Genomic DNA, 27,531 nt, shown 5'->3' with positions numbered 1-27,531 from the left:
CAACGCTCTGCTGGAGCTCCTCTGCTCCAGCTGTTCTTTATTGCTTTTTGTTTTAGTAGCCCCAGAGTAGCGTGAGGGGAAGCAAATCCCAGGGCAGCGCAACTTACCTTTATGCAGCTGAGTGCCAGCACGGAGTGGACTGGAGGCTTGGAGCAGAGCGGGACATTCGTTGAACTGGGGCCTGGCACAGGTGATCAGGCCATGTGCTGAGCTGCTATTTGAAATTCTTTACTGGATTATAATGTCAATTCTTAACTATGTAATAACTATCTTATTTCTAACTTATTTTTTATCTTATGCTGTGATAACAGAAACAAGATATTACATAAATACAAGATATACATAAATGATCTGGAAAAGGGCACTGTTGGTATGATCAGCAAGTTTGCAGATGACACGAAGACTGGTGGAGTAGCAGAAAGCATAGGGGACTATCAAGGAATACAGAAGAATACAGACAGACTGGAGAGTTGGGCGGAGAAGTGGCAGATGGAGTTCAATCCAGGCAAATGTGAGGTGATGCATTTTAGGAAGTCTACTTCTAGAGCGAATTATACAGTAAACGGAAGAGCCTTGGGAAAAGTTGATGAGCAGAGAGATCTGGGAGTGCAGGTCCATTGTATCCTGAAGGGTGCTGCACAGGTGGATAGTTGTCAAGAAGGCATATAGTATGCTTGCCTTCATCGGATGGGGTATTGAGTATAAGAGCTGGTTTGGCCGCATTTAGAATACTGTGTTCAGATCTGGTCGCCACATTACCAAAAGGATGTGGATGCTTTGGAGAGGATGCAGAGAAGGTTGACAAAGATGTTTTTTTGATTCGATTCCCTACAGTGTGGAAACAGGCCCTTCGGCCCAACAAGTCCACACCGATCCTCCAAAGAGTAACTCACCCAGACCCATTTCCCTCTGACTAATGCAGCTGACACTACGGGCAATTTCACATGGTCAATTCACCTAACCTGCACATCTTTGGTCTGTGGGAGGAAACCAGAGCACCCGGAGGAAACCTACACAGACATGGGGAGAATGTGCAAACTCCACACAGACAGTCATCCAAGGTTGGAATCGAACCTGCGACCCTGGTGCTGTGAGGCAGCAGTGCTAACCACTGAGCCACCATGCCGTGTTGCCTGGTATGGAAGGTGTGAGCCAAGAGCAGAGGTTCAGTAGGTTAGGATTGTTTTCATTAGCAAAAAGGAGATTGAGAAGGGACCTGAGTGAGGTCTACAAAATCAAAGGGTATAGACAGGGTAGATAGAGATAAGCTTTTTCCCAGGGTGAAGGATTCAATAATGAGAGGTCATGCTTTCAAGGTAAGTGGTGAAAGGTTAAAGGGGGATATTCGCAGCAAGTACTTTACACAGAGGGTGGTAGGTGCCTGGAACGTGTTGCCAGCAGAGGTAGTAGAGGCAGGCATTTAAGATGCATCTGGACAGATGCATGAGTAGGTGGACAGCAGAGGGATACAGATGCTTAGGAATTGGGCGTCAGGTGTAGACAGTGGATTTGGATCGGCTCAGGCCTGGAGGGTCAAAGGCCTATTCCTGGGCTGTAAAGTTTCTTTCTCCTTTGTTCTATATTAGTTTAGTATCTCTGCCGCTTCTGAATTCAGTATCATTACCTCGCATTTTTCGTCCTTTTAAGGGACAACATTTACTTTCACTATTTGCTTCCTTTTTTAAAAAATTAGATTCCCTACAGTGTGGAAACAGGCCCTTCGGCCCAACAAGTCTACATCGACCCTCCAAAGAGTAACCCACCCAGACCCATTTCCCTCTGACTAATGCACTTAACACTATGGACAATTTAACATGGCGAATTCACCTGACCTGTACATCCTTGGATTGTGGGAGGAAACCGGAGCACCCGGAGGAAACACACACAGACACAGGAAGAATGTGTATACTCCACACAGTCGCCCCGAGGCTGGAATCGGAATCGAACCCGGCTCCCTGGCACTGTGAGGCAGCAGTGTTAACCACAGAGCCGCCGTGCCGCTCTATTCATATTCCCATTCTGTGCAATCATTGTTTGAAGAACACTTTCTTGATATTGATCCTAAATGTACTGAACTCTGCTTGCTCTCCAAATTCAATTCAGTATTAATTTAGTTTTGCTTAATACCCTTATCTACTTTATTAACCATTTAGATATCCACATTTTAGCATTGAGAAATCCAGGTTTTCACAGTTCTCATAACATAGATACTGAAAGCTAGAGATTTTTCTCATCATCTTTTGAAGAGCTGAGCTGTTTCTTTAGTGGTTCAGTGACCAAAAGTGAATCCAGAATAGCAAGCTGACCAAAGCACTACATAGTGCGGCAGTGGTACTCAGGGGTTTGTACTTTACTATTAGGCTATATAAATCAACATTATAACAGATTTATTCACAGCTGCTCTCCAATGCTGAGTGTTTACTAAGATCATAAAAACATAAGAAATAGGAGCAGGAATAGGCCATCTGGTCCCTCCAGCCTGCTCCACCATTCAGTAAGATTGTGGCTGATCTTTTTGTGGACTCAGCTCCACTTACTGACCCGTTCACCATAACCCTTAACTTCTTTACTGTTCAAAAAATCTATCTACCTTTGCCTTAAAAACATTCCGCAAAGTAGCCTCAACTGCTTCACTGGGCAGGGAATTCCACAGATTCACAACCCATGGGTGAAGAAAGGTTGTGGATAAGGCCAAGCAAATAGCATGGAACCATAGGAATCTCAATCTGTATACTGACCATTGAAGATTGGCTTGTGGCAGACAGTAGTATAAAACTTTCCAGTCAATTTCTCAAATAGGACAGTGAGTTAAGGAAGCTCATTCAACTGTCTAACTTCATATACAAGGTAGACCCATTAAATCATGAAAGGAAATTTGTACACGCAGCTGCAATTCATATGTAGCATACATTTCATCTATGGTTTGGTTCGGCCACATTTGAAATAGTGCATACAGTTCTGGTTGCCACATTACCAAAACAATGTGGATGCTATGGAGAGGGTGGCACGGTGGCACAGTGGTTAGCACTGCTGCCTCACAGCGCCAGAGACCCGGGTTCAATTCCCGCCTCAGGCGACTGACTGTGTGGAGTTTGCACGTTCTCCCCGTGTCTGCGTGGGTTTCTTCCGGGTGCTCCGGTTTCCTCCTGCAGTCCAAAGATGTGCAGGTCAGGTGAATTGGCCATGCTAAATTGCCCGTAGTGTTAGGTAAGGGGTAAATGTAGGGGTATGGGTGGATTTCGCTTCGGCGGGTCGGTGTGGACTTGTTGGGCCGAAGGGCCTGTTTCCACACTGTAATCTAATTTCGAAGGGTGCAGAGAAGGTTCACCAAGATGTTACCTGGTATGGAGGGTGCTAGCTATGAGGAGTGGTTACATAGATTAGGATTATTTTCATTGGAGAGGAGGTGGTTGAGGGGGTCCTGAGGCCTATAAAATCATGACAGGTGTAGACAGGGTGGATAGCAAGAAGTTTTTTCCTCCAGAGTGGAGGACTCAATTACTAGGGGTCATGAGTTCAAAGTGAGAGGGGAAATGCTTAGGGGAGACATGGGTGTAAAGTTCTTTACGCAGAAGGTGGTGGTTGCCTGGAAACTGTTGCCAGCGGAGGTGGTAGTAGTGGGAACGATAGCGCCAGTTAAGATGTATCTAGACAAATGCATGAATGGGCAGGGAGCAAAGGGATACAGTTCCTTAGAAAATAGGCGGCGGGTTTAGATAGAGGATCTGGATCGGCGCAGACTTGGAGGGCTGAAGGACGTGTTCCTGTGCTGAAATATTCTTTGTTCTACACTTCAGAAATATTCATGGATTAGGAAATTTGGTGTCACTACATCAAAGACACATTTCTCATAGAACCAAACAAAGGTCTTTGTGAGTGCGCGACCTATTGGGGATCCCATTGCAAGGCATTTCTTTGGACATACATAGTGAAATTAAAATGGAACTGAATTACATGAGTTGTTGAATCCTAATTCATGTAATAGTGGTGGGACAAAATCACCATGACATAGTGCTGTAGTACATATTCTACGGCTTCCTTCAGTAGTAGATTGGTGAATGTGCTGGCAATGTCAAAATGAACATATAGACAGAGTATTGTTAAGGTCTTGCAAATACGGAGGAACACCTCCTGTGTTCAAACTTGCTTAAGCAGAAAATTGTGTGGCCAACTGTGTAGAGAAATCAGACAGAACTATATACTGGGAGAAAATGAGGACTGCAGATGCTGGAGATTAGAGTCAAGAGTGTGGTGCTGGAAAAGCACAGCAGGTCAGGCAGCATCAGAGGAGCAGGAGAATTGACGTTTCAGGCATAAGCCTTTCATCAGGAATTCTAAAGAAGAACTATATACTGCAAACATACCCTCACTGGTCAGCATACACATTGAGATTTCTACACTGTCATGTTCTACAAGACTGACTTTAAACAATCTTTCATTAGGGGCCAAGCCGTTAGCTCACCTTGCAAATGTGACGCTAAAGCAAGGTGCCTGCAAGATAATGGCAACTTCAACCAGATAATTTCTAATTATATATTGTACAAGCTCATGAAATGTTCTGAGATGGTTACTCTTGGTCCTGAAAAATGCTCAGTCGAACTCAGATTATGAGGGTTGGATATCTCAAAAGCTTGAGCAATAGCTGAATCTAACTTTTTCATGCTACTACTATGTAATAGCAACACAAACGATGTTTGCTATTAACAGGATGAAGTTGTCAAGTCAAAACAACATTGCGTCTATCATACATAACATTGCGTATGAATTCTACTGCTGGTGTGATGTCAGGCACACAGGCAATATGACCCAAAGACTGGCAGATAGTATCAAACAAAACATCCCTTTGGCTGTCCACAACAAGCAAGATACTGACCATTCTCAACCAGCCTAAACTTGGAAACTTGCAGGGAAGTGTCCAACATTAGATTTTGCAATTGGACAATATTTACTGAACAATCCTGCATATACAAAGAATTACAATGGCAACTAATTTAGGATTGTTAGATAGGTTAGCACTGTGGTGTAGCTGCATGTACTGGTAGATACATACATTTGTGTACAGAGCCCTGATCTTTGCAGATAGAAAGAACATAGTACACACATAATGCCTGATTCAACCGAACACCAATCAACCTGCCTGGCTGAAAACGTAAACAAAGCTGGCACTTAATGCAATCCTCATTATTTATTGAATTCTCTGTAGCAACACTTTTGTCAGTCAGAGTCCAATTGCAAACCAATATCAATCACTATCTTGTCTTAAAGTATAAATGCCACTTTACCCTGAATTGATACTCTTGTGAATTGTCCTCATTATTCTCAGATTAAAAAAATCTTTTGACAAACTGTCCTTTCTTCTGCAATATTTAAAGTGAACATATTTAAGGCTGAGATAAAGAGAAACTCTTGGTTTCTCAGGAAATGAAGGCATCTGGAGCACACAAGAAAGTGGTCTTAACATGATCACCCTGGTTGTATTGAAGAGCAGGATCAAGGTGCCATATGGTTCTACTTCTAATTTTTACCTATGACGTTCATTATGGTCACATTAGCTCATTGTTGGACCTATGCAATTCACCCCCACTTGCCTATTCTTCATTTCCATCATATTCAATATCATTGTTATCACTTTTACTGCTAATTTAGCAGCATCCAGTTTTCTGGTGAGATTAAATGCAACGAGATGCAATACTCGTCTATCTGCAAAGATTCTTTTTTCAGATCCTAAAATTAGCTCTCCTTTAGTCATGTATTTTTATGGCTGATTACCCTTGCTCTTTTCCATAAGTATTCTGATTTCATCATTATTCACCAATACTTTCCACTGCATTTGTTCTATTTCATCTTCCAGCAATAGATCAGTAGTTTCCTTCCTTGTCAAGCATGCTCTTGTGCATATTTCAGGAATGCCCTTAAAACTGTTACTGTCTGAACATACATGACGTCATTGGGAGGCCCCCAGCTTCACAAAAGTTCTCAAATCATAAAAGATTAATTTGCTCCATTAAGAGAACTTATTGCCTAATTACATGCAGCGTTAAAAACTCATTTCAGAAGAAAGTGGAACTAAACACTTCCTCATATGCACATTATTCTCAACAATAGATATTTCATATTGCAATATTTGTCTTTATCTGAAAATAGATGAGGAAGTTGCAGTGGAACCATAAGTTCTCCCTACTCACTTTGAGTGATTTGATTACAAATCCTTCTGAATGGAAAATAACTTAATAGCAATAATGTTATAACCTAAATTTGACCTCCAAATAATTACACCCAATTGCCTCTTTAATCGCACTCTAAGTTGTAGTAAAATCTTGTAGGTCAGCTTCACTTGTGGACACTGGGAGATGAATCTGTCAGGTGGGTACAGCTAGAGACCGCTGACTTCACTCCTGAAAAAAGGCACTCAACGAAGGCAGATGTTAGACACTGCTCATATCCCATTATCAGTGGCCAATCATTTGGTAAGTACATTCAGTTCTCTCTCAAAAACAAATCATGATATTTTACACTCTACTTCTGGGGCTGGGAAGAATGCAAAGGTTAATCTGTTGAACTAACTGCAAATTAAAAACTGTACAGAGCAGACGCATTTGTATTTATGCTGATTCATGTTGATAAAATAGGATTCTGAATCCCACCTTGATCTGCTGCCAGAATAAGAACTGTGTCTGGAGGAATGGCTGGAATAGGAGCTGTAAGAGGATGATCTTGAATGCGACCTTGAACGTGACCTGGATGATCCAGACCCTGAATAGGAAGAAGAACGAGAAGACGACCTGAAAAAGATAATTAAAAAAATGACGTTGTTGACTTAAAAACACCATAGGTAGCTTGATAAGCACATAGCTTAACCAAAAGTCCCTCAATTCAGGACTGGTCCCACCAGACTGGAAAACTGCAATTATAATACTCTCTTCAGGAAAAGGGCAGATAGAAAGCAGAAAACAATTGGTCTGTTAGTCAAATATCTGTCACTGGAAACATGTTACAATCCATTATTAAGAAAGTAATCACAGGGCATTTAGAAAACCAAAACATCATCAGTGAGAGTCAACATAATTTCATGAAAGGGAATTCTTAATCAACTACTTTAATCTCGTTCTTTGGGGATCTAATGAAAAGGGAAGTACTAATACATGCAAGCTATCTGCATTTCCAAAATTCTATAAGAACATAGAACAATACAGCACAGAACAGGCCTTTCGGCCCACATAAGGTGCCACATAAAAGACTACTATACAAAATAAGAGGTCATGGTGTTGAAGGAGGTAATATTTAAGCATGAAGAGAGGATTGACTAACAGGAGACAGAATGAATAAATGAGTTGTTTCCAGGTAGGTAAACCTTAACTAGGGAACTGCCAAAGCAATCAGTGCTGGAGCCTCATGGATGAATGGGCAGACTGCGTAGTAGCCAAATTTGCTGATACATATATAGTAGGAAGGCAAGTCATGAAGAGGATGCAGAACATCTACAATCATATATATAATTATATGAGAAATGATGGAATATGTGAGGGTCACCATTTTAGTGGAAGAACAGTAAAGTATCTAGGGCAAAGTAGCCTGTTAATTAAGGAGTCAATTGTTGTTTCTTGACTGTCGCTAGTTCAGAATGCTCGAACAGCATTCCTAACAACATCATGGTTGTACCTAACAATTGCAGTGATCCAAGAAAGCAGTTCACCACCACCTTCTTGACTGCAATTAAAAATGTGCAGAAAACACAGACCTAGTTAACAACATCCACATCCCATGAATGAATTAAAAGAAAAATTCTGAGGGGGCCTGATCACAAGTTATAGGAGGATGTTTCCTCTCATGGTGAAATCTAGAATTAAGGGAGGTTCAGATAGCAGTAGAGGCTGGGTTACAAAATATATTCAAGGTTGAGAGAGATAGGTTTTTGTTTTGCAAGAAAGTTAAGGATTCTGGGGGTGAGGAGGAAGGTAGTGGGATTAATTCCATAATCAGATCAACCATGAATTTATCAAATGGTGAAGCAGATACTATGAGCTTAATAGCCTTTTCCTGTTCTTATTTCCTATGGTCTTATTAAAGTTTTTCAGGCCTGTTCTTTGATTCAAATGCCTGCTGAGGCAACCAACATGGAACATATCTAATCACATCAGCACAATGAATAGAGCAAAATTTCCTCCTTCCCTAACGGGAAATATTCAAAACAGCTATTGAATGCAGACCACATAAATTGGGAAAATCAAGTTGGCTGAAGTAGCAATTAGGAACAAAAAAAGTCACAGAATGTACCTGGGACAGTTTCCTAGAGCGTATTGTGGATGCAAGCAGAGATCCAGCTATTTCAGATATGGTCCTGTATAATGAGTTGATTTAACAAACAATCTCATTAAAAGATTCCCCAAGGAACAGTGACGATAATATGGTAGAATTTAGCATTCATTTCAGAGTGAGAAAGTTGGGTTGGAAACAACTGTGCTAAAGACAAGGCTGGATGGTCTTTACTTTAATGCTTGGAGTGTAATTCCTATGACTGATGTGGATCGACACATGGAAATATTGTTGCCATCGCACAAACATAGTTGAGGGAAGAGCTGGACTGGCAACTCAGTATTCTGGGGCATAGGATCCTTAAGTGAAACAGAAGAGGGTGTAAAAAGGGTAGTGGTGTAGCACTATTGATAAAGGAGCCAATCACTGCAATAAGAAGAGGTGATATCTTGGAGGGATCCTCAAACGAGGCTTTGTGGTAGAACTTAGGAATGTTAGGAGGGCAACCACTTTACTGGGAGTGTATTACAGGCCCCCCCCAAAGAATCAGCAGGAAATAGAGCAGCAAATATGTAGGCAGTTCACAGAGGTGTGTAAGAGTAATAATCAGGTAATAATACCAGGGATTTCAACTTTCCCAACATAAACTGGGATAAATTCTCAACATAGTGCTAAGGGTCGAGAGAGCGCGGATTGCTTGAATATATACTGGGAGTTTTTGTATCAATGTGTAGAAGACTCAATGGGGAGATCCAGTGCTGGGTCTGGTTCTGTGGAGAGAAACCAGACGAGTGTTCAATGTGGCAGTGGGGGAACATTTTAGTGATAGCGATTACAACACGGTTGAAGGAAATGTAGAAGAAATAAAGTTTTTAAAAATTCATTTGTGGGACGTGGACATTGTTTGCTGGCCAGCATTCATTACGCGCCCTTCGCTGCCCTTGGGAAGGTAATGGTGAGCTGCCTTCTTGAACTTCTGCAGTCCACCAGCTGTGGGTTGAACCACAATGCCATGACGGAGGGAATTCCAGCTTATTGATCCAGCAGCAGTGAAAGAACGACAATATATTTCCAAGTCAGGATAGTGAATGGCTTGGAAGGGAACTTGAAGGTATCGATGTTTTTGTAGTGAATCTTATAGATGGTACACGCTGCTGCTACTGGTGGAGGAGGGAGTGCATGCTAATGGATGTAGTGCCAGTCAAACAGGTTGCTTTGCTCTGGATGGCGTCAAGCTTCTTCAGCTACACTCATCAAGGCAAAACTTCTGATTTGTGCCTTGTAGATGGTGGAAAGCTTTGAGGAGTCAGGTGGTGAGTTATTTGCTGCAGTATTCCTAATCTCTGACTGGCTCTTGCAGCCTCTACACTTATGTGGTGAGTCCAGTTAAATTTCTGGTCAATGAAAACCCCCAGGATGCTGATAATGAGGGATTCAGCAATGGTAACACTGTTGAATGCCAATGGATGGTGGTTGGATCATCTCTTATTGGTGATGGTTGTAGCCTGGCATTTGTGTGGCTCACATATTACTTGTCACTTGTGAGGCCAAACTTGCAAACTGTCCAGATCTTGTTGCAGCTGAACATGAACTGCTTCGCAAATGGTGCTGAACATGTGCAATCATCGATGAACATCCTCAAATCTCAATTCCCTGAGTTCAGAGAAGCCTGGGTGTCTAGGACAATTCAGAACTGGATGAGGAAGGCTTTAGTAAGTCCAAAAGGAATAATTCAGCTTTGACACTAGAGAATACAGGAAGTGCAGGAGGGAGTTTAAGAAATCAACCGGAAGAGCATAAAGGAAGCATGAAAAAGAACATGCAAATAGGGTTAAGGCAAATCCGAAGATATTTTATAAATACATAAAAGATAGGTTAACATGGGAAAGAGTAGGGCCCATTAGGGACTGAGGGGTCCACGTATGTGAAGCCGCAGTATATTGGAAGAGCATTGAATGAATAATTCTCTTCAGTCTTCACTGTGGAAAAGGGGGATGTAGATATGGAATTCAGGAAAAGGGACTATGAAGTACTTACACAGCTTGACATAGGAAAGGGGGAGATATTGGAGGTTTTGTTAGGCGAAAAAACAGACAAGTCCTCTGACATAAATTTGAATTCCTTTCTGACCATGGAGGAAGTGCTGAAGGATGGCTAATGTGGTTCCACTTTTTAAGAAGGGTAGTAAAGATGAACCAGGAAGTTGCAGACCGGTGAATTTCATGTCAGCAGTTGTGAAAACTATTGGAGAAAATTCTGATGGAGTGAATTAACACCCACTTGGAAAAACAAAGGTTAATTTGGGACAGTCATAGAACATTACAGCACAGTACAGGCCCTTCAGCCCTCAATGTTGCACTGACTTATGAAACCAAACTAACCCTACGCTATTCCAATATCATACATATGTTTATCCAATGACCATTTAAATGCCCTTAGTGTTGGCAAGTCCACTACTGTTGCAGGCAGGGAGTTCCAAGCCCTTACTACTCTCGGAGTAAAGAACTTTCCTCTGATATTGCTGTGGTTTTTTAGGAATGACCAGGAGATGCAGATAATTCCTCAAGATGATAAGCCTTTATTGCAAACAAAAGCTGTGTCCATCAGAGTAGTCAACCCTGAAAGCCCGTGAACAGCGGGAGTACTCTAATGCTTATGTTGTTCTAAAAGCCACGCCCTGTTATATTTGCCTAACCAATCACAATAAGCCTATATTATATACCAGGTGAAAGTGGACATTGCAGATGCTGCCTCACAATGCCAGGGAGCCGGGTTAGATTCCAGCCTCGGGTGACTGTTTGTGTGGAGTTTGCACATTCTGTATTGGTTTCCTCCCACATGTGCAGGTCAGGTGAATTAGCCATGCTAAATTGCCCATAGCGTTGGTACATGAATCAGAGGGAAATGGGTCTGGGTGGGTTACTCTTTGGAGGGTCGGTGTGGACTGGTTGGGCTGAAGGGCCTGTTTCCACACTGGAGAGAATCTAGTCTAATCTAATCTAATCATCACCTTCTCTACTAATCAAAGGTGGTGGCAGACAATTGTATATAATGGGGAGGGAGTCCCCCTGAGAAATCCTCAATCCTGGCTCTGGGCCTCATGAAGTCTCATGGATTAAGCTGGGAAACTTGCTGTTGATTACCATTTACAGTCCTTCCTTGGCTGACTTATTCCTCCAACACTTTAAAGCAACACTGAGGGTGGCAAGGATGCGGTAAGTATGCTGGGTGGGGACTTTCAATGTCCCAATGGCTTGGCAGCAGCACTACTGATCGAGTTAGTCAGATACTAAAGGACATAGCTGAGAAAAGTGAGAAAGGTGAGAAAATTCATAAAACCAAAGTACAAAGGAATGTGGGAGTGCTTGTCCAGGATAATTTAGGTAAAGGGGCAGTACAGAGAGATCTGGGTGTTCTTGTACACCAGTCAATGAAGGCCAGCATGCAGGTACAGCAGGTAGTGAAGAAGGCTAATAGCATGCTGGCCTTCATAACAAGAGAAATTGAGTATAGAAGCAAAGAGGTGCTTCTGCAGCTGCACAGGGCCCTGGTGAGACCACACCTGGAGTACTGTGGGTAGTTCTGGGCTCCAAATTTGAGGAAAGACATTCTGGCTATTGAGGGAGTGCAGTGCAAGTTCACAAGGTCAATTCCTGGAATGGCGGGACTACCTTACACTGAAAGACTGAAGCGACTGGGCTTGTATACCCTTGAGTTTCGAAGATTGAGAGGGGATCTGATTGAGACACATAAGATTATGAAAGGGTTGGACACTCTGGCAGCAGGAAACATGTTTCCGCTGATGGGTGAGTGCCGAACCAGAGGACACAGTTTAAAAATAAGGGGTAGACCATTTAGGACAGAGGTGAGGAGAAACTTCTTCACCCAGAGAGTGGTGGCTGTGTGGAATGCTCTGCCCCAGAGAGCAGTGGAGGCCCAGTCTCTGGGTTCATTTAAGAAAGAGTTGGATAGAGCTCTCAAAGATCGTGGAATAAAGGGTTATGGAGATAAGGCAGGAAGAGGATACTGATCAGGAATGATCAGCCATGATTATATTGAATGGCAGTGCAGGCTCGAAGGGCTGAATGGCCTACTCCTGCACCTATTGTCTATTGATTCTCCAAAGGCTGACTTGCAGGTTGAGTCTGTGGTTAAGAAAGTAAATGTAATGTTGTCATGTATCTCAAGAGGGTTGGAATGTAAAAGCAACAATGTGCTACTGAGACTTCATAAAGCTCTGATTAGGCCCCATTTCAAATACTATGCCCAGTTTTGGCCCCACACCTCAGGAAGCACTGCAGAGATTCACATGGATGATCCCTGGAATGGTAGGCCTAGCATACGATGAACAGCTGAGGATCCTGGGATTGTATTCATTAGAGTTTAGAAGGTTGAGGGGCGATGTAATAGAAACTTATAAGTTAATGCATGGCTTAGAAAGGGTGGATGCTGGGAATTTGTTTCCATCAGGCAGGGAGACTAGGAACTGTGGGCACAGCCTTAGAATTAGAAAGGGTCAATTTAGAACGGAAATGAGGAGACATTCCTTCAGCCAGAGAGTGGTGGGCCTGTAGAATTCATTGCCACGGAGTGTTGTGGAGGCCGGTACGTTAAATGTCTTCAAGGCAGAGATTGATTAATTCTTAATTTCGCAAGAAATTAAGGGATACTGCGAGAGCGTGGGTAAGTGGTGTTGAAATGCCCATCAGTCATGATTGAAGAGCAGAGTGGATTCGATGGACCGAATGACATTACTTCCACTCCTATGCCTTATAGCTGCTAGACTGGGTCTGCAGCAGGTGCTGAGGGAATGAACACGTGGGAAAAGCATACATGACCTCATCATTAGCAATCTACCAGCTGCAGATATATCTGTTTGAGACAGAATTGATAACAGGGCACTAGTGCAACAAAGTCCCATCATAATACAGAGAATATCCTCCATTGTGTTGTGTGGCACCATCACAAAATAGCTAAATGGAATCATTTTCAAATTTAGTAATACAAAACTAGGCATCCATGAGGTGTTTTGGGCCATCAATAGCAGCAGAATTGTACACCATCACAATCTGCAACCTCGTGGTACCACCATTCAATTATTACCACCAAGCTAGGGGATCAGGAGTGCCATGGAATTCTCCCCCAATTGCTTAGATGGGTGTAACTCCAACAACGTTCAAAAAGCTTGACATCATCCAGGACAAAGCAGCCCGCTTGACTATCACCTCATCCAAAACGTTCATTCCCTCCACCACCAACATTCAGATGCAGCAGTGCTTCAAAAGAAATTCATCAGAAATGGTACACAGCATCTTCCAAACCTACTACTACTTTTCAGAAGGACAAGGACAGCAGATACATGGGAAGGGCAGCATATGTAAGTTTGCCCGCAAAGCATGTCCAGGAGCAGGTGCTGATGTAATGCAATACTTTATGTAGAAAAAATGGAAATGAGCCAGGCCTCATTGATGTTTCAATCATTGAACTTTAATCAGGTTGTAAATTTTGCTTCTTTTTTCAATAAGCCATATAAGCTATTCAAAGCAAGCCAATTCTGCACATCCTTAGTTAAGCTACATACTGAGGGAGGTGCATAAGATCAAAGGAAGCTTGTGTACAGGAGAAGTGGCAGACTTGTACTGGTATATGGTCACTAGTTCAGTTGGTGGATGGGAATAGCTGGAAAGGGAAAATTATAAATTATATATCAAACGTCATTGGGTGCTACAGCATTTTTCATCCTTTCCCCATTCCTGGTTTAAGACTAGAACAGCACATTCCAGCTGCTCTGTTCAAGAATTATTAGAATTTAATCTCTTGTCATTTGCACAGTCATATGCTCTAGGGTGTGGGGGAAATAGCGATCTTTATTTTGGTCCTCATGGAGGCTTAACATCAGCAATTTTAAAAAAATGCATTGATATAGTTCTTGTCATGATCTCAGGGAATGCTTCCACACAACTGATGGGTATTGCAAGTTTAGAACATAGAACAGGGATGGTAAGTTTCCTCTTAAAGACTTACACTGTGAACAGGCAGAGCAAAGGCTCGGCAGGAGTGGACCCAGACAGGGGGGGTTGCTGGGCATGTGATCTGTGGATAAAACCCAAGACACTCCACGTGTAGTGTCTCCCACTCATCCTCCTCCTCTAATAATAAAAAAAAAAGACCCTATGAGGAGAGTTGGTCAGGCTTTTGTTTTTTTTTTATTTATTCAGTCTAGCTTGGTATTTTAAAGCAGAGGGGATGGAGGCTAGGGCAGTTGCATGCTCCTCTTACAGGATGTGGGAGGTAAGGGTCACCACTGGTGTCCCTGCTGACTTCACAGCAAGAAGTGCACCCAACTCCAGCTCCTCACAGGCCGTGTTAGGGAATTGGAGATGGAGCTGGATGAACTTTGGATCATTCCGGAGGCTGAAGAGGTGATAGAGACGAGTTATAGGGAAGTCACACCTAAGTTACAGGACAAAGGTAGCTGGGCGACTGTCAGGAGACAGAAACGGAATAGGCAGACAGTGCAGGCAGCCCCCAGGGGCCGTTCCCCTCAATAATAATGATATTGTTTTGGATACTGTTTCCTTGGGGGTGAGGGTGAGGGGGTGAATGCCTATGTCTCTCATCATAGAACATACATAGAACATAGAAGAATACAGCGCAGTACAGGCCCTTTGGCCCTTGATGTTGCGCCGATCCAAGCCCACCTAACCTATACTAACCCACTATCCTCCATATACCTATCCAATGCCCGCTTAAATGCCCATAAAGAGGGAGTTGTACACATCTTACACATCTCTATCAGGTCTGCTCTCATCCTCCTTTGCCCCAATAAGAAAATCCCTAGCTGCCTTAACCTTTCTTCATTAGACAGGCCCTCCAGTCCAGGCAACATCCTGGTAAATCTCCTCTACGTCCTCTCTAAAGCTTCCACATCCTTCATAAAATGAGGCGATGAGGACTGAACACAATATTCCAAAAGTGGTCTAACCAGGGCTCCACAGAGCTGCAACAAACCTCACAGCTCTTAAACAATCCCCCTGCTAATGAAAGCCAACACACCATACACCTTCTTAACAACCCTATTGGTCTTGCTGACTAGCACCTTTGGTTGTAACTTCTACTGGGAGCCAATTGGTCCTGATGTATTTACAGCTCAGCTGAAATTCTGCTGCCTAATCCAGACCCAGGATAAAATACAGCATTATCTTTCCTTTGCATTATTATGAAGATGTGACCAATCAAAAGTATAATTAGAAAATGATATGCAATGCTACAAACACCTCTCCTGTCATGAGACCTTAAAAATATTCAAGCAGGGAATCCAAGACTCCAACCCTTTCTTCAATGACCTTTATGCTAGGGCAATGGTGTATTCCTGGTGAGAGGAGCAGGAAAGCCATGGAGGTTAGACTTTCCCTTTTTTATAATCCCTTTTATTGATGACCATTGACCAAATTTAATGAAAGGTGACTGAAGCAGTTGGTTGCAGGATCTAACAAACCTTGATGAGCCAGAGACAGAAACAGAGGACCCAGACGTTCTTCGTCGCTTGCGCCCACGGCCTGGTGATGCTGTCGAAACTGGTCTCTTTTTGGGAGATTTGGATCGGCGCCAGGGGTCTTTCCATTCATCTGCTCGTTTTACAGTAGTTGTTGGAGCAGCTTCTTTCTTGGGTGGCTCTACTTGCCGGCTAGAAATTACAACAAAGTTAGTTATGTTTTACATTCTAGACTTCACACAACTGCTTAGTGCTGAAAGTCTGTCAATTAGTGCAATATTGTGCAGGTCTCACGAACAAATTTCTCCTCTCCTGAGCTGAAGTAATGGTGTGGGAGGAAGAACACTGGGGCTAGGCCTGGGACAAGAGGAATCTGTTAAAAACCGGTCGAGTGGAGCTCAACAATGCATTGGACGATATCCAGGCTTAGACTATCAAGTGGCAATTAACATTTGTGCCACACACATACCAGACAATGGCCATCTCCAGTAACAGAGAACCTAACCAACATCCCTTGATGTTGAGTGCTGCTATCATCACTGAATCCCCCAATATCAACATCCTTGCAGTTACCATTGACCAGAAACTCAACTGCTTTCACCATAGAAACTCAAACGCTACAAGATCAGCTCAGAGTTTACAAATAACGTGGCGAGTACCTCACCTCCTGACTCCCCAAAGCCTGTCCACCATCTATAAGACCCAAGTCAGGAATGTGAAGGAATACTCCCCAATTGCCTGGATGGGTGCAGCTCCAACACCACTCAAAATGCTTGACACCATGTCCAGGACAAAGCAGCCCCTTGACTGGCCACATCCAACAACATCCACTCCCTCCACTGTCAATATTCAGTTGCAATATTGTGTAACATCTACAAGACGCACCGCAGAAATTCACCAAACATCCTTAGCCAGCACCTTCCAAATCCACAACTGCTTCCATCCAGAAGGACAAGGGCAGCAGATACACAGATAGACCACTACCTGCAAGTTCCCCTCCAAGCCATTCACCATCCTGACTTGGGAATGTATTGCTGTTCCTTCACTGTCCCTGGGCCAAAATCCTGGAATGTTCTTCCTAATGTCAATCTACAGCACATGGACTGCAGGAGTTCAAGAAGGTAGCTCACTGCCATCTTCTCAAGGGCAACTAAGGACAGGTAATAAGTGCTAGCCAGCCAGTGACACCACAAATGAATAAACACAAAAACTAATTAGAGTCAATCTACCAGGTTTAAGTGGTACATTCTCCACGAAACATGAGTACCAAGCTACGTCTGCCAACCAATCAGCATTCTCCTCTGTATATACATTAGGAACATGGGTGATGAACTTCATTCAGAGTTCTGATCTATGCTCTATGATTTGTGGCCATTATGGAGACTTGTATATCACAAGAGGAGGAATGGTTATTGGATGTTCCAGGGTTTAAATGTTTAAAAGAGAATGGCAGGGAGAAGGAAATGAGATGGAGGAATGGCATTGCTAATCAGGGATAGTATCACAGCTGCAGAAAGGGAGGTCATATATAAAGGTTTGTCAGCAGAGTTAGTATGAGTGGACATCAGAAACAGGAAAGAAGCAGTCACTTTTTTGGCGTAATATATAAAGTTTTCCCTTTAAATTGGCATTTTTGCAAATTATCCTGATGAGTTCAAGATGAAAAGCTTTAACAATGTGAACATTTTTCAGCAACTCTCAAATTCTATACCACTAAATTACTATGATGAAATAGCATTAGCTAACTTTGTTAGCACTTCAGCATCTGAAATGAAATCACAGAAGTTGCTTCAGTACAGGGAGTACTGAACCTGTACAGCTGTAAAACACATGCAATACAAAAAAACACACAAAGTTGCTCTATAGACAGCTTCTTTTCTCAGGGCAATCAAAGTGATGGAGCTCATAGGATTGCCATTGAATTCAATTTTGACAGAGCTATTCAATTCATTCTACACCCTTGCTCTAGAAAATATCTATTTTCATATAGTTATTCAATTGTCTTTTTGAAATTGCTATTGATCCTGCTTTGCCTCCTCCCAAACTACATTAACACAGTACAAAGCTTTTCTTTTTCTATGTTTGCTTTGCATTTTTTTTTTGCCAATTCCCCGAAATGTTTCTTCCTGTTATTGACCCTTTACCACTGGAAACAGTTTCTCCTTATTCGCCATCAAAATCCTTCATTATTTTGAACGTGCCTATTAAATCATGCCAGAAGTTTCTCCAGTCAGTCAGTCCATGTTAAAATGCCCTATTCCTGGTATTATTTTACTAAATCTTCGCTACTCAGACATTTTTCTATTTTTCAACGATTTTTCTTTTTTTTTCTCTCTGTTTTTCAGCAGCAGCAGCACGAAGGGCGGGAGCTTGGACCAATGGCCTGTCAGGAGTGGTGAGTCACTGATTTGAGTTTTTACATCGGACATCGGAGAGCAGAGGTTTCTGGGAAAGGAGGGACTTTTTTTTTAATTTCCCTCAGCTAGAAAGTGAATGTTTTCTAAACCTGAGCCACATCAGGTAAGCTTCTCTTATTTTTTACTTTATGATAAGGGGACCAGCAGTGCAGGAAGAGGAATGTTTCTCCTGCATGATGTTTGAGGTGAGGAACGTCATTAGTGTCCCATCCAAGTACATCTGCAGAAAGTGCAAGCTCTCGTTCCTCGAAGATCACATTAGGGAACTGGAGCGGGAGCTGGATGAACTTTGGATAATTTGGGAGGCAGAGTCTGTGATAGATAAAAATTACAGGGAAGCAGTTACTCCGAGGCATGAAGAAAGCTGGGTAACTGTTCGAAGGGGGGGAAAAAAACAGCCAGTGCAGGGATCCCCTGTGGTCGTTCCCCTAAAAAACAAATATACTGTTTTGGATACTGTTGGGGAGGAACGATTTACCAGGGGCATGCAGTGGGGTGCAGTTCCCTGGCACAGAGTCTGTCCCTGTTGCACAGAAGGGAAGGAGGGAAAGGAGGGGAGTGTTAGTCATTGGGGATTCAATTGTTAGAGGCTCAGATAGAAGGATTGTTGGGAATGAACAAGACTCACAGTTGGTGTGTTGCCTCACAGGTACCAGGGTCTGTGATGTCTCGGATCGTATCTTTGGGGACCTGAAGGGAGAGGGTGACCAGCCCGAGTAGTGGTCCGCGTAGGTACCAACGATATCGGTAGAAAGAGGGATAGGGATGTAAGGCAGGATTTCAGGGAGCTATAGTGGAAGCTCAGAACTAGAACAAACAGAATTGTTATCTCTGGTTTGTTACCTGTACCACGTAATGGCAAGGAATAGGGAGAGATATCAGCTGAACACTTGGCTGCAGGGATGGTGCAGGAGGGAGGGTTTCAGGTTTATGGATAATTGGGGCTCGTTCTGGGGAAGGTGAGACCTGTACAAACAGGACGGTCTTCACATGAACCGGAGGGGTACTAATATCCTTGGTGGGAAATTTGCTGGTGCTATTTGGATGGGTTTAAACTAGCTCAGCAAGGGGATGGGAACCTGAGGTGTAGAGAGGAAGAGAGTCGGGAGGACAGGGACAGGATTTCACAGTCACAGGAACGTGCTGGCAGACAGCAAACTGGTTTGAAGTGTGTCTACTTCAACGCCAGAAGTATCCCAAATAAGGTAGGTGAGCTTGCTGCATGGATAGGTACCTGGGACTTCGATGTTGTGGCCATTTCTGAGACATGGATAGAGCAAGGTCAGGAATGGATGTTGCAGGTTCCAGCATCTAGATCTTTCATTAAGAACAGGCAAGATGGTAAAAGAGGGGGAGGTATGGCCTTGTTAGTCAAGGACAGTATAACGGTGGCTGAAATAATTTTTCACGAGAACTTGTCTACTGAGGTTGTATGGGCTGAGGTTAGAAACAGGAGAGGAGAGGTCACACTGTTGGGAGTTTTTTTTAAATAGGCCTCTGCAGAGTTCCAGAGATGTGGAGAAGAGGATTGACAAAACGATTCTGGGCAAGAGTGAAAGGAACAGGGTAGTCAGTATGGGGTCTTTAACTTCCCCAATATTGACTGGAAATGCTATAACTCCAGTACGTCAGATAGATCAGCTTTTATCCAATGTGTGCATAGTATGTCGAAGAACCATCAAGATGAGAGGCCACACTGGATCTGGTGCTTGGTAATGAACCAGGCCAGGTGTTTGATTTAGTGGTAGGTGAGCACCTTGAAGAGAGTAACCATAATTCAGTTACGTTTAGTTTAGTGACGGAAAGGTACATGCCACAGGGCAAGAGTTATAGAAGGGCAATTATAATGCAATTAGGCAAGACTTAAGATGCATAGAATGGGGTAGCAAAATGCTGGGGATGGGGACAATCGAAATGTGGAGCTGGTTGAAGGAACAGATGTTGCATGTCCGTGATAGGTATGACCCTGTCAGGCAGAGAGGAAGTGATAAGGTAAGAGAACCTTGGTTTACTAAAGAAATTGCATCTCTTGTTAAGCGGATGAAGGAGGCTTATGTGACGGTGAGACGAGATGGTTCAGATGAGGCAATGGAGAGTTATAGATCAGCTAGGAAGGATTTAAAGAGAGTTAAGAAGAGCAAAGAGAGGACCATGAGCAGTCTTTAGCAAATAGAATAAAAGAGAACCCTAAAGCTTTCTATAGGTATGTAAACAACAAAAGGACGACTAAGGTGGGACTATGGCCAGTCAAAGACAGAAATGGGAAGTTGTGTGTGGACTCCATAGAGATCGGAGAGGTGCTAAAAGAAATATTTCTCATCTGTTTTCACTCAGGAAAGGAAGAATATTGTAGAGGAGAAGAATGAGATACGGGATATTAGACGAGAAAGGATTGAGATTAGTAAGGAAGAGGTGTTATCAATCCCCTCGGCCGGATGGGATTTATCTGAGGATTCTCTGGGAAGCTAGAGAGATGTTGGAGTCTTTGGCTTTGATATTTGAGTCATCATTGTCTACAGGTTTAGTGCCAGAGGACTGGAGGATTGCAAATGTCGTGCCCTTGTTCAAGAAGGGCAGTAGAGATGACCCAGGTAATTATAGACCAGTGAGCCTTACTTCTGTTGTAGGAAATGTTTTGGAAAGGATTATAAGAGATAAGATTTATAATCATCTCACAAGCAACAATTTGATTGCAGATAGTCAATATGGTTTCGTCAAGGGCAGGTCATGTGTCACAAATCTCACTGAGTTTTTTGAGAAGGTGACCAAGCGTGTGGATGAGGGTAGGGCAGTTGATGTGGTATACATGGACTTCTGCAAAGCCTTTGATAAGGCTACACATGGTGGGCTTTGGAGAAAATGCAGAGGCATGGAATTGAGGCTGATTCAGCTGGCTTTCTGAAAGAAGGCAGTGAGTGGAGGTTGATGGAAAATATTCAGCCTGGAGTCTGGTTACTAGTGACGTGCCACAAGGATCTGTTCCGGGACCCACGGCTGTTTGTCTTTTTTTATAAATGACTTAGACGCATGCATAGGTGAATGGATTAGTAAGTTTGCAGATGACAATAAAGTCAGTGGAGTACTGGATGGAAGAATGTTACATGTTGCAGGGGGACTTGGACAAACTGCACAATTGGGCTGAGGGGTGGCAAATGGAGTTCAATGTAGATAAATGTGAGGTAATTCACTTGGGATGAATAACAGGAAGGCAGAATACTGGTCAATGGAAAGATTCTTGGTAGTGTGGATGTGCAGAGGGATCTTGGAGTCCATGTACATAGATCCCTGAAAGTTGCCATCCAGGTTGATAATGCTGTTAAGAAGGCATACGGTGTGTTAGATTTTATTTGTAGAGGGATTGAGTTCCGGAGCTGTAATGTCATGCTGCAACTATAAGCGGGCGCACTTGGAATATTGCGTACAGTTCTGGTTGCCCCATTACAGGAACGATGTGGAAGCTTTGGAAAAGGTGCAGAGGAGATTTACCAGGATGATGCCTGGTCTGGAGGAAAGCTTGAGAGACTTGGATCTGTTCTCATTGGAGAGAAGGTGGCGAAGAAAGGATTTGATAAAGCTATACAAGATGATCAGAGGATTATATAGGGTATACAGTGAAAGTCTTTTTCCTCAGATGATGATGTCAGCTTGTACGAGGGGACATAGCTACAAATTGAGGGGTGTTAGATTTAAGACAGATGTCAGAGAAGGTTCTTTACTCAGTGTGTAAGGGCACAGAATGCCCTGCCTGCCAATCTAGTTAACTCATCCAAATTCGGGATATGTAAACAGTCCTTGGATAAGAACATGGATGATGATGGGATAGCGTAGGGGGATGGGCTTAGATTAGTTCACAAGTCGGTGCAAAATCGAGGGCCCAAGAGCCTGTTCTGCGCTGTATTGTTCTATGTTTAGGTCTTCACCCTCTGAAAGCACGACAATCAGAACTGATAGATCAGACCCATACTACAGCTGAAGTTCAGCCAGTGTTTTGGAAAGTTTTGTTTTTGGCAGTACAGATTTGATGGCTCAGTACTATATGATTCTACATAAGTAACTGAAATCCAGCTCTGGATCGTGTTTGTCCTCCAATTAGCATTCTGAATGACTTATGCAGAAAAATTATCAACATATTAACTTGCACTGAAATCAAAGAATGACGTCTCATTTCAATGCTTCGGTTACATCTATTACTGACAATATCGATCCTCATTTGACCCAGAATGTTCTAACCTCTGGTGCTAGACCTGTGTGAATTCAGCAAACTTTGTTTTAACCGTTACCTTATGAACTGGCACGCTCGATAAACTGGAAGAATATTACATTATTGTGATCTCCATGATGTCCAAGTTGTCAGTTGAGGGTGCAAGTGAGAAGGCTCTCAACCAGTAAGTCTTATTTAATGCAAATTTGCATTATTAAGTGATATATGCTGTAAATAAAATATAACAATCTTGTGTATAGCCCTGTATTACGCTTCTATTACTTAGTGTGTGCTTTAACATTGAGTATGTGGACTTCTGGATCAATTGGAATATTTGATTAATCAGCACATTGTAGATCCCATGGGTGCCAGTTAATGAAAAGTTTGTTGTTGTAGCTCAGTTGCCAGCATCTCGGTTATCTCGGTCGTTGTAATATAACAGTGACATACTATTCCCTTCAAGGCCAACTCCTCAAATGTGCATTTATCTTTATCTTCACATTATATTATACATTAAGGTATACATTATATCTTATCACTTGCACACTTAAAATAAAGTGGGATTGAAATATGATCAGAGTGGTTGAATAAGTTAAACAAGAGATTGCACTAAACATGTTATAATGTAACATAGCACTTCAAATACTCTAATGGACATTTCATGCAAAGTCTCCATAGAAAGGCTAAAGTAAAATATGGCAGCTCCAGGGACTATAAAGATAATAGACAATTATGGCATAGACCTACGCCATTTAGCAAACCAGAAAAAAATGCCTAGGGGAATTTTTAACTATGTTACACCAGATGACAGAGATTCAAAGTCTCTCACCTCATCAAAAACTATAATCTTGCAAAATTCCCTAAATACCTGATTACACAATAAGAGAACAAGGAATAAATTACAGCTCATTAAATCATGGTCATCATAAGCGATTAGTTATTTCTTGCCTCTGCAGTGCAGGAGTCCACAATAATGCCAACCCTATACCTGTCATGATGTCACCACGATCAAGTCAGCAAAACAAACAATTTGCTGGGCATGAGACTAAACAGTAAATGATGCAACACATTCCTGAGGAGTTCACATACACTGATTAAAATAACTGAATTTACACCCTCTCTCAATTACTGAGCTCTCTAGTCTTGTATTATTCTTCCACATCTCCACACTGAAACTTCATATCTCAGTGCAGTGGTTTCATTTAATAAGTTATAGTGACTCCTTGCTGTTGGAAATATCTTATGCCCTATTCTCTGCAAATCACACTATCTTTAATGTATTTAAAACTGGCTCATAAAATGACATTGGAAACAAACTACTCAAAACACATTCAAACGAACAATAGGGCCAAGTTCAAAGCAGCACAATATATCTTGGTATCAAGGTATCCAGACCTTAAACTTAACAGCAGTGGTAGGTATGTAAAATCCTGGCAGATGGAATAGAATATGGGAAAATGAGAGGTCATTTATTTTGGTAGGAAGAATTCAGGAGTGAATACCATTTAAAATAAGAAGGACTACAGAAATCTGCAGCATAGAATGATTTGGGAATCCTCATAATCCATACAAAGGTAGCTTTCAGGTTCAGCAGGTGATAGGGAGGACAAATGGAATGTTGATCCTCATTTCAAAAATGAATAGAGATTATAAAAATAAGATGATTTTACTAAAACGAACAAATCACAAATTAGACCATACCTTGAATACTGTGAACAGTTTTGTCACCTTATCTAAGGAAGGATACTGGACACATGCCAGAGACGATTCAGTCGTTTGGTTCTGGGTATGAGAGACTCTCTTATGGGGAGGGCTTGAATAGGTTAGGTCTGTACTCAATGAAACTTACAAAAATAAATTTACCTCTTTGCAACATAAAAAATGCTTGATAGGATAGATGTGAAAAGGTTATTTTCCCTTATGGGAGAAGCTCGGACCCAAGGGCAATGCTTCAGTGTAAGGGATTGCCCATTTAAAAGGGAGACAAAGAGTTTTTTGAAGAAGTAACAAAGGGGATTGATGAGGGCAGAGCAATAAATGTGATCTATATAGACTTCAGTAAGGCATTGGATAAGGTTCCCCACAGGAGACTGGTTAAGAGAAAGTGAGGACTGCAGATGCTGGAGACCAGAGTTGAAAAATGTGGTGCTGGAAAAACACAGCAGGCCAGGCAGCATCTGAGGAAGGGCTTATGCCCGAAGCGTCGACTCTCCTGCTCCTTGGATGCTGTCTGGCCTGCTGTCTCTTTCCAGGAAACTGGTTAGCAAGGTGGGATCTCATGGAACACGGAGACCTAACCATTTGGATACTGAATTGGCTCAAAGGTAGAAGACAGAGGGTGGTGGTGGAAGGTTGTTTTTCAGACTGGAGGCCTGTTACCAGTGGAGTGCCACAAGGATTAGTGCTGGTTCCACTACTTTTTGTTATTTATAAAAATAATTTGGATGTGAGCATAACAAGTAGAGTTAGTAAGTTTGCAGATGACACCAAAATTGGAGGTATAGTGGACAATAAAGAGGGTTACCTCAGATTACAACAGGATCTGGACCAGATGGGCCAATGGACTGAGGAGTGGCAGATGGAGTTTAATTTAGATAAATGCGAAGTACTGCATTTTGGGAAAGCAAATCTTAGCAGGACTAATACACTTAATGGTAAGGTCCTAGGGAGTGTTGCTGAACAAAGAGACCTTGGAGTGTAGGTTCATAGCTCCTTGAAAGTGGAGTCGCTGGTAGATAGGATAGTGAAGGCGGCGTTTAGTGTGCTTTCCCTTATTAGTAGAGCACTGAGTACAGGAGTTGGGAGGTCATGTTGTGGCTGTACAGGACATTGGTTAGGCCACTGTTGGAATATTGTGTGCAATTCTTGTCTCCTTCCTATCGGAAAGATGTTGTGAAATGTGAAATGGTCAGAAAAAAATTACAAGGATGTTGCCAGGGTTGGAAGATTTGAGCTATAGGGAGAGGTTGAATAGGCTCAGGCTGTTTTCCCTGGAGCACCGGAGACTGAGGAGTGACTTTGTAGAGGTTTATAAAATCATGAGGGGCATGGATAGACAAAAGTCTTTTCCCTGGGGTTGGGGAGTCCAGAACTGGAGGGCACAGGTTTAGGGTGAGAGGGGAAAGCTATAAAAGAGACCTTGGGGGAACCGTTTCACGCAGAGGGTGATACGTGTATGGAATGAGCTGCCAGTGGTGGAGGCTGGTACAATTGCAACATTTAAGAGGCATTTGGATGTGTATATGAATAGGAAGGGTTTGGAGGGATATGGGCCAGGTGCTGGCAGGTGTGACTAGATTGGGTTGGGATATCTGGTCAGCATGGACATGTTGAACCGAAGGGTCTGTTTCCGTGCTGTACATCTCTATGACACTGTATCATTGTGAATCATATCTGTAACATTTTCTAGTTACAAGTATTAAATTCCCATGCATCCTTTGAGATGCCTCATTTTGTTAAATTGGTCTTCAGACAATGTTTAAAAGTTGATTTGTAAGGAATTTTCAGCTCACTTCAGATGGTCTAGTATTAGGCACATAGGTTCACATGAAAAATATCATTCCTTTTGCAAGGAGATGAAGAGTAGCTAGTACATGTGGCACCTCGATTAGATTAGATTAGATTAGATTACTTACAGTGTGGAAACAGGCCCTTCGGCCCAACAAGTCCACACCGCCCCGCCGAAGCGCAACCCACCCATACCCCTACATTTACCCCTTACCTAACACTACGGGCAATTTTTAGCATGGCCAATTCACCTGACCTGCACATCTTTGGACTGTGGGAGGAAACCGGAGCACCCGGAGGAAACCCACGCAGACACGGGGAGAATGTGCAAACTCCACACAGTCAGTCGCCTGAGGCGGGAATTGAACCCGGGTGTCAGGCGCTGTGAGGCAGCAGTGCTAACCACTGTGCCACCGTGCCGCCCGCTTTTTTCAATTAGGTCTTCTGATCACTCAACACCAACACCTCAGGGAAGCAGCACCTTCAGGAATGGAGGAGAAACTGAGCAAGGAAAAGTGGTTAGTCAAACAGAAAATACTGGAAGCACTCAGCTCGTCAAGCAACATCTGTGCAGAGAGAAACAGGTTAATGAAAGATCATCGAACCAAAACAATAACTGCTCTTTTCATAGATGCTGGCTGACCTTACAAACACTTCCAGCATCTACAGTATTTTGCTTCTGTAAAAAGGAAAAAAAACATTTTTTAAATATAGTCTAGACTGGTGTTGATTGCCACATTATTGAATTAACTCTTATGATGTAAGAGTGCCCTGCACTGATGAATCAATGGGATGTCTGTTCACATTTCATTGACAAAAACATGAAGGAAGGCTGAAATGTGGGCAGATGTAATCCTTGCTGACTTCAGAAAAATGTGGAAATAGGTGATCATATTCGGACCAAGACCAAAATACCTGAAACACTAACACTGAAATAGAAAGAAAGGAATCTGGAACTCTTAAAAACAGCTATGGAAATAATAAAGACAAATTTCACTGATAGGGAAATTGTGGAAACAAGTAACCGGCAGGCGCCAATACTCAACTCTGTCTAGAAAATAAAAAATAATCCATGGAATGATTGTGATTTTCCCCATCTGGCTCCTAATTCATGTTTTCAGTAAAATGTCAGAATTCTGGTCAAAGTTTAGCGGTTTAAATATATATTTCAATGATTTCACACCGGTCAGAAACACATTTTGCCCCAATAAGAACACAAGAAATAACAGGTGTACACCACACAGCCTGTCAAGCCTTCTCTGCCATTGGTATTCAACTCGACTTTCGTGCCTCCAGCCAATATCCTTTGATTTCTGAGACATCAAGTATCCGTCTATCCCAGCCTCAAGTATAGTTCAAGATCGTTCATTCACAGCTCTCTTAGGTAGAGAATTGCAAAACATGAGTGAAGAAATGTTTCCTCATCCCAGCTCTAAATGATCAACTCTTTATCTTGAAACCGTGCTCCTCTTGTTCTAGACTACCCACTCAGAGGAAGCAATGTCTCAGCATCAATCCTGTCAAGCCCCTTTACTTGTGAATGTTTCAATTAGATCATCTCATTCTTCTCAACTCCTAGAAATATAGGTCCAATTTTCTCAGCTTTTGTCAGCATGCAATCCTTTCATGACAGGGACCAATTGAGTTAACTTTTACTG

General features: G+C 42.5%; 1 protein-coding gene across 9 annotated transcripts in view; it reads right to left on the bottom strand.

Moving 5' to 3' along the window:
* zc3h18 (zinc finger CCCH-type containing 18) overlaps window positions 1-27,531 on the bottom strand; it is a 248,786-nt gene that overhangs the window by 79,633 nt on the left and 141,622 nt on the right. For all 9 annotated transcript variants that reach the window (XR_015759908.1, XM_087995663.1, XM_087995669.1 and 6 more), the window contains 2 exons: window positions 15,752-15,940; window positions 6,645-6,782 (listed from right to left, as the gene is read on the bottom strand). Coding sequence is in view for 8 of the 9 variants with exons in the window: in XM_087995663.1 (XP_087851789.1) it covers window positions 6,645-6,782; window positions 15,752-15,940 (327 nt within the window). In the remaining variant the exon portion in view is untranslated. The remainder of the gene's footprint in view (window positions 1-6,644; window positions 6,783-15,751; window positions 15,941-27,531) is intronic.

The sequence above is a fragment of the Chiloscyllium plagiosum genome, unplaced genomic scaffold (genome assembly GCF_037043375.1).
Source record: "Chiloscyllium plagiosum isolate Xiang-an unplaced genomic scaffold, Cpla_swu_hap1 HiC_scaffold_17, whole genome shotgun sequence".
NCBI classification, from domain to species: domain Eukaryota; kingdom Metazoa; phylum Chordata; class Chondrichthyes; order Orectolobiformes; family Hemiscylliidae; genus Chiloscyllium; species Chiloscyllium plagiosum.
Note: the sequence above shows the minus strand (reverse complement) of the source record. Positions and strands in the feature narration are given on the sequence as shown.